Source organism: Mobula hypostoma, chromosome 29 (genome assembly GCF_963921235.1).
Source record: "Mobula hypostoma chromosome 29, sMobHyp1.1, whole genome shotgun sequence".
Classification (NCBI taxonomy): Eukaryota; Metazoa; Chordata; class Chondrichthyes; order Myliobatiformes; family Myliobatidae; genus Mobula; species Mobula hypostoma.
This window is the reverse complement of record NC_086125.1, coordinates 236,237-249,956: the sequence shown is the minus strand read 5'-3', so window position 1 is coordinate 249,956 and position 13,720 is coordinate 236,237. Positions and strand designations below refer to the sequence as shown.

General features: G+C 44.5%; 1 protein-coding gene across 1 annotated transcript in view; it reads left to right on the top strand.

Moving 5' to 3' along the window:
* Window positions 1-13,720, top strand: part of LOC134339400 (complement C3-like) — a 219,169-nt gene that overhangs the window by 175,342 nt on the left and 30,107 nt on the right. Inside the window, exons 29-30 of the mRNA XM_063035863.1 lie at window positions 3,174-3,343; window positions 4,955-5,113. Coding sequence (XP_062891933.1) covers window positions 3,174-3,343; window positions 4,955-5,113 — 329 coding nt within the window. The remainder of the gene's footprint in view (window positions 1-3,173; window positions 3,344-4,954; window positions 5,114-13,720) is intronic.

The window sequence follows — 13,720 nt, the reverse complement described above, 5'->3', positions numbered from 1 at the left end:
ACAACTCCAACACCTCCTCTCCCTTAATAGCAACATGCTCCAGAATATCAACCTCACTCATATTGTCCTCACCATCATCAAGTTCCCTCTCATTAGTGAATACCGAAGAGAAGTATTCTTTGAGAACCTTGCTCACCTCCACAGCCTCCAGCCACATCTTCCCACCTTTATCTCTTATCAGTCCTACCTTCACTCCTGTCATCCATTTTTTCTTCACATAATTGAAGAATGCCTTGGGGTTTTCCTTCACCCTACTCACCAAGGCCTTCTCATGCCCCCTTCTTGTTCTTCTCACCCCTTCTTAAGCTCCTTTCTTGCTTCCCTATGTTCCTCAATAGACCGATCTGATCCTTGCTTCCTAAACCTCATGTATGCTGCCTTCTTCCACCTGACTATATTTTCCACCTCACTTGTCACCCATGGTTCCTTCACCGTACCATTCTTTATCTTCCTCACCGGGACAAATTTATCCCCAACATCCTGCAAGAGATCTCTAAACATCGACCACATGTCCAGAGTACATTTCCCTGCAAAAACATCATCCCAATTCACACCTGCAAGTTCTAGCCTTATAGCCTCATAATTTGCCTTTCCCCAATTAAAAATTTTCCTGTCCTCTCTGATTCTATCCTTTTCCATGATAATGCTAAAGGCCAGGGAGCGGTGGTCACTGTCCCCCAGATTCTCACCACTGAGAGATCTGTGACCTGACCCGGTTCATTACCTAGTACTAGATCTAGTATGGCATTCCCCCTAGTCGGCCTGCCCTCATACTGTGACACGAATCCATCCTGGACACACTTAACAAACTCTGCCCCATCTAAACCCTTGGAACTAATCAGGTGCCAATCAATATTAGGGAAGTTAAAGTCACCCATGATAACAACCCTGTTATTTTTGCACCTTTCCAAAATCTGCCTCCCAATGATTGCCTTGGATTCTTTTTTCTGTCATTGCAAAACTTTGTTGGACGTTAGTACTGTAGAACACTGCAAGTCCAGTTCACTGCTTCATTGGCAAGACGGATGGCAGGGGAACTGCATGGACCAAACTCCATGCAGCAAAATGGCCTGTTGCAACCTCCCAGGGAAGGAGACACTATAGGTGGTGTGGTGCAGTGGGTGTCTGTGCTGGTTTGTTGCCTGGTTCCTCCCACTGGTGCTGTCCTCCAATGTTCGCTCGGTAGTAGATGAGGTGGATTGTGTTCGTCTGCAGCTGCATGAGTGCGTGATGAAGACTGCTATGTGCTTGTTCTTGCAGAAACATGACTCCAGGACTATATTTCATCAATCTGCAAGCCATGACATTCAGGGACTTAGGCTACATTTTTTGTTTGACTCTGTTTTACTGCTGTCATAATGATATTATATCCATAACTATGGTTGAATGACTATTAATATAGAAAACATAGAAAATAGATGTAGGAGTAGGCCATTCGGCCCTTCGAGCCTGCACCGCCATTCAGTATGATCATGGGTGATCATCCAACTCAGAACCCTGTACCAGCCTTCCCTCCATACCCCCTGATCCCTTTAGCCACAAGGGCCATATCTAACTCCCTCTTAGATATAGCCAATGAACTGGCCTCAACTGTTTCCTGTGGCAGAGAATTCCACAGATTCACCACTCTCTGTGTGAAGAAGTTTTTCCTAATCTCGGTCCTAAAAGGCTTCCCCAAAATCCTCAAACTGTGACCCCTCGTTCTGGACGATTGTTCCAACATCGGGAACAATCTTCCTGCATCTAGCCTGTCCAATCCCTTTAGGATTTTATACGTTTCAATAAGATCCCCCCTCAATCTTCTAAATTCCAACGAGTATAAGCCTAGTCGATCCAGTCTTTCATCATATGAAAGTCCTGCCATCCCAGGAATCAATCTGGTGAACCTTCTTTGTACTCCCTCTATGGCAAGGATGTCTTTCCTCAGATTAGGGGACCAAAACTGCACACAATACTCCAGGTGTGGTCTCACCAAGGCCTTGTACAACTGCAGTAGTACATCCCTGCTCCTGTACTCAAATCCACTCGCTATAAATGCCAGCATACCATTCGCCTTTTTCACCGCCTGCTGTACCTGCATGCCCGCTTTCAATGACTAGTGTACAATGACACCCAGGTCTCGTTGCACCTCCCCTTTTCCTAATCGGCCACCATTCAGATAATAATCTGTTTTCCTGTTTTTGCCACCAAAGTGGATAACCTCACACCTATCCACATTAAATTGCATCTGCCATGAATTTGCCCACTCACCTAACCTATCCAAGTCACCCTGCATCCTCTTAGCATCCTCCTCACAGCTAACACTGCCGCCCAGCTTCATGTCATCCGCAAACTTGGAGATGCTGTGTTTAATTCCCTCATCTAAGTCATTAATATATATTGTAAATAACTGGGGTCCCAGCACTGAGCCTTGCGGTACCCCACTAGTCACTGCCTGCCATTCTGAAAAGGTCCCGTTTATTCCCACTCTTTGCTTCCTGTCTGCCAACCAATTCTCTATCCACATCAATACCTTACCACCAATACCGTGTGCTTTAAGTTTGTACACTAATCTCCTGTGTGGGACCTTGTCAAAAGTCTTCTGAAAATCCAAATATACCACATCCACTGGTTCTCCCCTATCCACTCTACTAGTTACTTCCTCAAAAAATTCTATGAGATTCGTCAGACATGATTTTCCTTTCACAAATCCATGCTGACTTTGTCCGATGATTTCACCGCTTTCCAAATGTGCTGTTATCACATCTTTCCCTCTATCACAGAACCTTCTACCCTAATGAATATTGTATAGTTGGGATCACAGAGACATGGCTCCAGGGTGACCAAGGATGGGAGCTCAACATTCAGGGATATTCAATATTCAGGAGGGATAGACATGAAAGAGAAGGAGCTGGGGTGGCATTGCTGGTTAGAGAGGAGATTAACACAATAGAAAGGAAGGACATTAGCCGGGAGGATGTGGAATCGATATGGGTAGAGCTGCATAACATTATGGGGCAGAAAATGCTGGTGGGAGATGTGTACAGGCCACCTAACAGTAGTAGTGAGGTAAAGGGGATTGAGCTTAATGAGAGAGAGTGCAAGAAAGCAATTGTGAGATCTGTTTTGAAATAGATGTGCATTAACTTGAACATCTAACATTTCGGTAAATTTTCTCTTACACTTTTTTTTAGACAAATCATACTGGCCAGTGTCAGGAAATGCAGATTCTCTGTATACCATTGAAGCCACAGGATATGCCCTTCTGTTCTTCTTGCAACAGAAGCAGTATGACCGTGCTGGTAAATTAGTGAGATGGCTATCAAGCAAGAGCAAATATGGAGGAGGCTATGATTCTACTCAGGTAAACATCAGACTTTGTCCAAAACCTGACCTTTGTAGGAGGCTGACCTAATGATCAAGAAAATTATCAAATGCTTAAATAATATCTATGTTAAAAGTATTCTGTCATGGCCTTTAGACTTTATAATGATATAAAGACAAACTCCATTCACGTATCAGACTTGGGACTTTACTGTCCAGACTAACAGGTTTTCTAGATTGTCACTTTAGTTCACTTTATTACATGTTAAATAGCAGTAGAATAATACTTCTTTTCATGTGTACAATACATTTAAAAGTCGTGTGTAAAATAGAACCTGGAAAGTATCAAGGAAGAGCAGGAATCCACATCTGGCAAATGGACAGGAACCCAGTTCAAGCAACACACATAAAAGTTGCTGGTGAACGCAGCAGGCCAGGCAGCATCTCTAGGAAGAGGTGCAGTTGACGTTTCAGGCCGAGACCCTTCGTTAGTCCTAACAAAGGGTCTCAGCCTGAAACGTCGACTGCACCTCTTCCTAGAGATGCTGCCTGGCCTGCTGCATTCACCAGCAACTTTTACGTGTGTTGCTTGAATTTCCAGCATCTGCAGAATTCCTGTTGTTTAGGAATCCAATTCAGCTGAGTAAATAGGAAACACAGGAAACGTTACCTGGTGATACAGAAAAAAGAGGCTTATTTTATTTTTACTGTACATAGCAGTACATAGAAACATAGAAAATATGTGCAGGAGTAGGCCATTCGGCCCTTCGAGCCTACACCGCCATTCAATATGATCATGGCTGATCATCCAACTCAGAACCCTGTACCAGCCTTCCCCCAATACCCCCTGATCCCTTTAGCCACAAGGGCCATATCTAACTCCCTCTTAAATATAGCCAATGAACTAGCCTCAACTGTTTCCTGTGGCAGAGAATTCCACAGATTCACCACTCTCTGTGTGAAGAAGTTTTTCCTAATCTCGGTCCTAAAAGGTTTCCCCTTTATCCTCAAACTGTGACCCCTCGTTCTGGACTTCCCCATCATCGGGAACAATCTACATAAAAGTAAATCCTGGATATTCAAGATGTGTTGTAATTTTCAAAATAAATGTCACATAGCTCAAGTTAAATTCAGATTCAGATTCATTTATCTCGTACATGGAAATATGCAGTGAAATACAACATTTTCGTTAATCACCAACAAGTGTTACCAGACATTCTGATGCTAACATAGCACACCCACTATGTTTGCAGAATACACAAGCAAAACAACAACAGAAAAACAGCAATAAAATAGCAAAGCATGCTTTTTGCCTCCCTCCCACCCACCCAGGCACACATGAACAGTCGTCTAACCCCAGCTCATACTGTCTACAGGCCTCCGGCTATATATAAATTTAACTCCATATATAAATTTCCAGACTTGTCCAGGCATTTATTTGATTTCACCTTCAGAATTCTGTCTCCCTTTCCCAATTTTTGTAAAAACATTGTCATTTCTGGAACAAAAATCTTCAGTAGTTCGAGTATTTCAAATGAAATTTTTTAAAAAATCACATATTGATTGCTACTGTGTGCAAAGGTTGTGAATCCTGGAACTTTCATCCGAAATGTCATCAAATATATTCAACATGTACTTTTTTACTTTCTAGGCGACAATAGTTGCGCTGCAAGCACTGGCCAAGTACATGACTGATGTCCCTCAGTTCAGAGAGGCTGACTTGGATGTACGGCTGTTCATTCCGAGCAGGAGCAGACCTATTTCCTGGAGGTTTGATACCGGAAATGCACATGTAGCAAGATCATTAAAGGTTTGCTTATGTTCTTGTTCAGAATGTTGATGTGTTTATTCCCATTTGCTAATATTCTAGATCATATGTAAGTTCTACAAGGAGATATTAATAATTTTCCATTTTCTAATTTCATGATTTTTCTTCACCCACTAGCCCTAGAAGTGAATTGAATTTACCATATATTAAGTTAATCTCTGGCACTGAAGTAAATCATTTGGTTCAATGAATTCATTTCACATTTCTTCTGTGCAGGAGTCCCCCTCCTCCAGTTACAAAGAGTCTTTTGTGGTTCTAGTTCTTGAATCCTATCTTTACTTTGTTCAAGTAACGTTTTATGCTGTAACATTTAAGTGTTCCTGTAAAGGTTCAGATAATTCTGCCAAGTGGATCAGTTTGAAGGGACAGAAAACTAATTTGCAGAAACTTGAATGAACATTTGCAGAAAATAAAAGGATAATATTTGCAGAAATTTGCAAGATTAATTGGGTTATCATAGTGAGGGATTTTAATTTTCCTATGGACTGGGACTGCCATTATGCTAAGGGATTAGATGGGGTGGAATCTGATAAGTGAGTTCAAGAAAGTTTTCTTATATAATATATTGAAGGCCCAACCAACAAAACAGCAAAGCTCAATCTGTACATAGGAAATGGGGCAGGACTGTCAGGCCTGCACAAGCAGGCACCTCCCAGTCTCCACCCAGCTAACAGGAGTCACTTTTCCACTTCCAACTCACCTCCTACAGCTTATTTAAACCAGGATCTCTTCCACAGTCCTTCGTTCACTCATTCCTTCAAACAAGCCAGCCTCAACCAGTTACTTTGTCATCTTGTCATAATCTCTCTTGCTTTGTGGCCCCCCCCCCTCCAACAGCTTGTTACTTTATAGTTTATTAGTAAAATATTGCTTACTCCGAAGCTGTTTCTATTGTTCTGCTTTTTGGTCAAGCCTCCTCTACATTTCCTGATAAGATGAGTGAACCAATTATTAACCCAGCAGAGTATGCTAGCCTAAAGGAAGTTGTCCATTGACAAGACTCCACAATCCTGAAGCAGCAGGAAACCATTGACCATCTGCTTGCCACTCTCAACCAACTCTCTATCTCAATATAGCGACCCCGCACAAGTCAACCTATTCCTTAGAGCCCCGTATTCCTGTGCCCTAATGTTTCAATGGATCACCAACCTGATGCTGCAGCTTCCTGTCCCAATGGACTTTACAATTTGAGCTCTAGCTATCTCTGTATTCTACAGACCAAGCCTGGATTACCTGTGTCATCACTCTCAAGACTGGGTGAGCTCTGACCTGGGCAGCTGCTTTATCTGGGGAAACCACCATTTGCAATAAATATGAGAAATTCAATGCTGAAATGCACCAGGTTTTTGACTATCTGGGAAGTGGAAGGGGTGCAGCAGGTCGGATACTTCGCCTGTATCAAGGATCACGTTCGGTGCTAGTTACACCATGGAATTCAGGGCCCTCTTGGCAGAGTGCGCCTGGACTGCAGAATCGCTACTGGCCCATTTCCTTCACGGCCTCTGAGTCTTGAAAGACCAGCTATCTACCTGGGAGATGCCTACAGATTTCAAAAGCCTAATCACTCTGGCCATCCGATTGACAAGCATCTTATGGAATGACCCTCTAGATCATCAGCCAGAATTCCAGTTCTGTTCCCAGAACCATTTTGGGCCACAGGACTCTTCTTTGTCAAAAAGAAAGATGAGGGTCTTCATCATGCATTAATTACTGTGGACTCGGCAAAATCACCACGAAGAACCACTACCCTCTCCGCTTGATGGATGACGAATCCAGAACACATCGCGGGGCCCAGATCTTCACCAAACTTGATCCACAGATTGTATACAACCTGATCTGCATTAGCCATGGAAATGCATGGAAAATGGCATTCCAAACACCCATTGGCCACTACGAATACTTGGTTGTGCCTTTCAGACTTTTTAACAGTTCAGTCATTTTCCAAACCTTCATCAATGAGATCTTCTGAGACATGCTGCACAAGTATGTGTTTGTCTACCTCAATGGCATGCTCATCTTCTCCAAGGACCCCAAGATCACGTCTGTCATGTCTGTTCAGTCCTACAGGTGTACTGCAAATTAGAAAAATACCAGTTCCACTCCTCTGTCATTTCCTTCCTAAGTCACATCCTTTCACACAAAGGCATAACCATGGATCCAGAAAAAGTGTGCATTGTTAAATGGTCCTGACCGCACTCCCTCAAACAGTTCCAGGACTTCCTGGGCCTCTCGAACTTCTACCACCACTTTATCAGGAACTACAGCCAAATTGTCGCTCATCTCACCTCCCTCACCAAATCACCTACCTCATGAATAACCTGGCCTGCTACTACGGACCACACTTTCAAGGTGTCACAACCTTGGGTCATCAGTAGAGCATTCTATTTTTTTTATATTCTCTTATTTTATCAATTATAATGGTTGGTGCATGGCCAAGTGGTTAAGGCGTTGGTCTAGTGATCTGAAGGTCACTAGTTTGAGCCTCAGCTGAGGCTGTTGTGTCCTTGAGCAAGGCACTTAACCACACATTGCTCTGTGACGACACTGGTGCCAAGCTGTATCGGCACTAGTGCCCTTCCCTTGGACAACATTGGTGGTGTGGAGAGGGGAGACTTGTAGCATGGGCAACCGCCGGTCTTCCATACAACCTTGCACAGGCCTGAGCCCTGGAAACCTTCCGAGGCGCAAATCCATGGTCTCACGAGACTAACAGATGTCTGTAGTTATTATTATTATAATTATAATGTATTGTTGAGCTTTGAGTTTTTTTATGTTTTATAGTTGGGTCTTTAGTTTACATTTTAGTTGCAATCATCCTTGGATACTTCCAATTAATTCTCCTCAAGACTTTGCAGGTGTCCAGTTAAGTATCCTTGGACTTTTGACTCTTATCAGAATGGTTATTTGTAAGCTTGTCAGGAGTCTGTGGTTTAATTAGCTGGGCACAATTCCTTTGTGCTCTGCAATGTATTTAAAGGGGCAGTGCTAATCCCCTGAAGCTCAGTATTCCTGATCTTTACCTAATGAAGTTCCAGCTGTGCTATGCTATAATATTCCAGGTTATCCAAGACCTTGTAAATTCTACTGCTTTGTTTTGTTTCTTTTGTATTAAAATTCCAAGTTTCGTTTAACCCTTCTGGGTCTATGTGTGATCCTGTGCTAGGCTCCGAAGATGAAGCGTGACCCAAGGAGCTCGAGACGCTTCACCATCACTCCTGTTCTCTGCCATCCGAACTCCTCCAGACCCGGTGTGGTAGATGCATCTGATGTGGGCATCAGGGCCATCTTCTTCCAACAAGGGCTGGACAGGAAGACACACCATTGTGCTGTCATCTTGTACAAGTTCAACTTCACTCAATGCAATTATGGAGTAGGAGACAGGGAGCTATGTGCCAACAAGTGGGCCTTGGAGGAATGGATACATTGGCTGATGGGAAACCAAGCCCTTTCTGAATTGGACTAACCGTCAGTAGCTCATAGCCATACAAAAGACCCACCAACTCAACTCACGTAAGGCTTGCTGGGTACTCTTCTTAGAGGTATTCAACATCACCATCTCCTCCTGACCCAGCTCCAAAAATACTAAGGTGGATACCTTGTCAAGATAGTTCAACCTAGCTGAAATGGTAATTGACCCATAACCTATTATTCCATTCTTGCAGATCCTCTCCCGAAATGTCTGAAATATTTAGAACAAAATCTATCAGGCCCTACAGCACGACCTGCTTCAACTGACACACCTGACAATCTGAGGCATTCTGAGGCACTCATGTGGGCCCACTCCTTAGCTTTCTCTGGCCATCCAGTAGCACAACAGACTCTGGATTTTCTGTGACAACGGTTCTGGTGGCCTACCATGATCGTAGATGTACATCAATTCGTCACTACATACCCTCAATGTGCCCAGTCTAATTCCTCCAATCTGCAACCCCTTCCAGTCCCTCAATGCTCATGGTGCCACATCAGTACGGATTTCATCACAGGTTTGCCACATTCTGATGGGGCCACAGTGATCATGACAGTGGAGTACCAGTTCTCCAAGGCGGCCCAGTTCATTGCCCTCCCCGAACTTCCATCAGTGACTGAGACAGTGGATCTGGTTAATCAACGTATAGCTCACCTCCATGGTTTCCCTCAGGTCATTGTGTTGAATCTGAATCCACAATTTGTCTCCTGCTTTTAACAAGCCTTCTCCTTCCCCTTCTCCACTTCTGTGAATTTGTTCTCCAGCTATCATCAGCAGAGCAATGATTAATCAGAAAGTAGCAATCAGCAGGTGCAGATGTTTCTGTGATACTTTGTTGCCTCTAACTCTTCCATGTGGAAAAGGTATCTGTTCTGGGTTATATTGTCCCACAATCTACACACCACCTCTGCCATAACTATGTTACCTATTGAAGTGCTTCATGGCTACCAAATCCCATTGTTCCCTTTGGAGGAACCGATGGTGGAGGCCCTATTTGTCAGAGCATTGGTTTGCAAATGCTGAAGTGCTTGGAAGAGGACACAGAGGGCCAACGTAGCTGCCATCTGCATCCACTGCCACCAGGCTAACCACCGTTGGCGCCCAGCCGGACTACTTTGACCTGCAGACTATGTCTGGCTGTCTGCCCAAGATCTGCCTGTTATGCATTGACTCCTGCAAGCTCTCACCCATTGGTCCCTTTAAGATTACCAATCACATCAACCTAGTCACTTGCTGCCACCGTCCCACGGGATCATACCTACTTTCCATGTGACCTGCCTCAAGACCATTGTTAGTGGGCCACTCAACCCACCTGAGCTTGGTGGAAGGTAGTCCAGTGTACCCGGTTCACCGACTGATGAATTCATGTCATTGTGACTGGGATGTGCAGTACCTGATTGACTGGAAAGGGTACGGCCCAGAGGAGAGGTTTTGGGTGCCATCCAGTTTCATCTTGGGTCCATTGCTCATTGAAGAGTTCCACCGGGCCCATCCAGATTGTCCTGGACTGTTGGATGCCAGTCATAGGAAAGGAGTTCCTTTCAAGCCTGCACAAACAGGTACCTCCCATTGTTCACCCAGCTAACAGGAATTCATCTGCCACTCATTTCCAAAATCATCACCTGCAGCCTATTTAACCCCTGCTCTCATCTTTGTTCACTCATACAAACCAGCCGGACTCATCCATTTGCTCTTAGCTTTCAGTTACCTTGTTACTTTGTCGTATTAAGTATCTGTTCTGTCTTGTTTTGTGGCCCCTGGTGGCTTGTTACATTGCAGTTAATTGATATGATATTGTTAACTGCTAAATCATCGCTGCTGCTCTGCTTTTGGGTCACACCTCCTCGACATTCTCTGCCAAGGATAAGAATAACTGAGTCAGTGCAGGTTGGGGACGGGGACAGTGAGGTTCTGTCACCTTAGTTCTATTAGTTTTAAATTAGTTATGGAAAGCGACAGATCTGGTTCTCTAGTTAAAGTTCTGACTGGGGCAAGGCAAATTTTAATCTACAGTATTAGGCACACAAAACTTGATTAGAGTAGGTTGTTTGCAGGCAAAGGGGCATTTGTCAAGTGGAAGGCTGTGAAAATGAAGACATCATGAGTTCGGGATGTACATTTCCTAATAGAGTGAAAGGCGGGGCTGGAGGATGAGGGTCCCTGGATAATGACGGATATTGAGGCTCTAGTCAGGAAAAAAAAAAGGAAGCATGGGTCAGGTACAGGCAGCTGGGATCATGTGAACCCCAAGAGGGGCATAGGGGTTGCTGGAGTATGCTCAAAACAGAATTCAGAGATTTTGTAGGTGTATTAGGGGAAACAAGTAAATATGAAGACCAAAGTGGACATATTTGTGTAGAGCTGCAGGAGAAGGGCAAAGTCCTCAATGAATATTTTTCCTGTTTTTCCTGTGGAGTACGATGTGAATAGTTCAGCCTTTGAGAAAGTCAGTGCTACTATTGATAGTGAGGATGGTTGTCAGGAATTGCAGAGAGAGTTAATCAGCTGGGTAAATGGACTGAGAAATGACAAATGTAGTTTAAGTTGGTTGTGGGAGGTGTTGCATTTTGGAAATATAAAGGAGGGTAGGACATTCACAGAAAATGGTTGGATTCTGGCGAGTGTTGGACAACAGCAGAACCTCATAGTACAGTACTGGTTCTGTGAAAGTGGTATCACTGGAAGACAGGTTGGTGAAGAAAGCTTTCTCTATACTGGTCTTCATCAATCAGGGTGGTAAGTTTCAAAGTCAGGGCATTTTATTTTTACTTTATTTAGAGACACAGCACAGAGCAGGCCTTTCTGGCCTTCAGAACCACACCGCCCAGCAACCCTCGATATAACCTTAGCCTAGTCATGGGACAATTTACAATGACCAATTAACCTACTAAGCTGGTATGTATTTTGGACTGTGAGAGGAAAGCGGAGGATCCAGAGCAAGCTCTTGCATTCCACAGGAAGAATGTACAAACACCTTACAGGTGACTCCAGAAATGAATTCCAATACTCCAAACTGTAATAGCATTGCACTAACTGCTAGGCTACCATGCTACAATGAGACCACATTTGAAATATTACATACAATTTTGTTTACCCTGTCTTACAAAAGATGCAACTAAGTTCCAAAGAATGCAAAGGAGATTCTCAAGGATACTGCTAGGACTTGAAAAATGAGTTGCAGAGAGATTGATCGGGTTGTGACTTTTTCATTGGAACCTAGGAGAATGAAGGGTGATATTATAGAGGGGTATAAAATTATGACAGGGTGAAAGGACATAATCATTTTCCAAAGTTGGTAAATCAAGCACTAGAGGGCATGGCTTTAAACTGAGAAGGAAGATATTTAATAAGAACCTTAAGGGCAAGAAGGCTGCGAGTGAACGGCTGATTTTCAGAACCAAGGCAGTTTTTACTACTCGGGGTAAAAGAGTGGCAAGACTGCGCAGGCACGTGACGTCAGCCAGTAGAGCGTGAAAGGTTGAAAAAGAAGACCGCCATATTCAGCAGGCAGCATTCGGAGTGGGCACCGGAGTGAGAGGCAGCAGAGTGATAGGGCTTTGGCTCAACGGATGTAGGCGGTAACGGGATGAGGTGAGATAGGTTTACCAGTGTTATTTGCGGAAAGGAGGAAGTATGTGTGTGAGGCCAGTTTTCTGTGCTCGGTGTCAGACATGGGAGGTCCTGGAGTCTCTCAGCCTCCCGGACAGCCATATCTGCAGCAGGTGTGTCGAGCTGCAGCTCCTAAGGGACTGAGTTAGGGAACTGGAGATGCAGCTCGATGACCTTCGCCTGGTCAGGGAGAGCGAGGAGGTTTTAGAAAGGAGTTATAGGCAGGTGGTCATACCAGGGCCATGTGAGACAGACAAGTGGGTCACAGTCAGGAAGGGGAAGGGGAAGAGTCAGGTACTAGAGAGTACCCCTGTGGCTGTACCCCTGGACAATAAGTACTCCTGTTTGAATACTGTTGGCGGGGGGACAGCCTACCTGAGGGAAGCGACAGTGGCCATGCCTCAGTGGCACAGAGTCTAGCCCGGTGGCTCAGAAGGGTAGGGAATGGAAGAGGAAGGCAGTAGTAATAGGAAACTCTATAGTTAGGGGGTCAGACAGGCGATTCTGTGGACACAGGGAATAAACTCGGATGGTAGTTTGCCTCCCAGGTGCCAGGGTCCAGGATGTTTCAGATTGCATCCAGGATATCTTGTAGTGGGAGGGAGAACAGCCAGAGGTTGTAGTACATATTGGTACCAATGACATAGGTAGGAAAAGGGAAGAGGTCCTGAAAAAAGACTACAGGGAGTTAGGAAGGAAGTTGAGAAGCAGGACCACAAAGGTAGTAATCTCGGGATTACTGCCTGTGCCACGCAGCAATAAGAATAGGAAAAGAATGTGGTGGAGGATAAATGCGTGGCTGAGGGATTGGAGCAGGGGGCAGGGATTCAGATTTCTGGATCATTGGGACCTCTTTTGCAGCAGGTGTGATCTGTACAAAAAGGACAGGTTGCACTCGAATCCCAGGGGGACCAATACCTGGTGGGCAGCTTTGCTAAGCCTAATGGGGAGAGTTTAAACTAGAATTGTTGGGCGATGGGAACCGAACTGAAGAGACTGGGGAAGAGGAGGTTGGCTCACAAATAGAGAAAGCTTGTAGACACTGCGAGAGGGAGGATAGGCAGGTGATAGAGAAGGGAATGAGATGTGTCTATTTTAATGCAAGGAGTGTTATGAATAAAGCGGATGAGCTTAGAGTGTGTATCAGGACTTGAAGATATGATGTCGTGGCCATTACAGAGACTTGGATGGCTCAGGGACAAGAATGGTTACTTCAAGTGCCAAGTTTTAGATGTTTCAGAAAGGACAGGGAGGGAGAAAAAAGAGATGGGGCGTGGCACTGTTGATCAGAGACAGTGTCATGGCTGCAGGAAAGGTGGACGTCATGGAGGGATTGTCTACGGAGTCTCTGTGGGTGGAGGTTAGGAACAGGAAGGGGTCAATAACTTTACTGGGTGTTTTTTATAGGCCACCCAATAGTAACAGGGATATCAAGGAGCAGATAGGGAAACAGATCCTGGAAAGGTGTAAAAATAACAGAGTTGTCGTAATGGGAGATTATAACTTCCCTATTA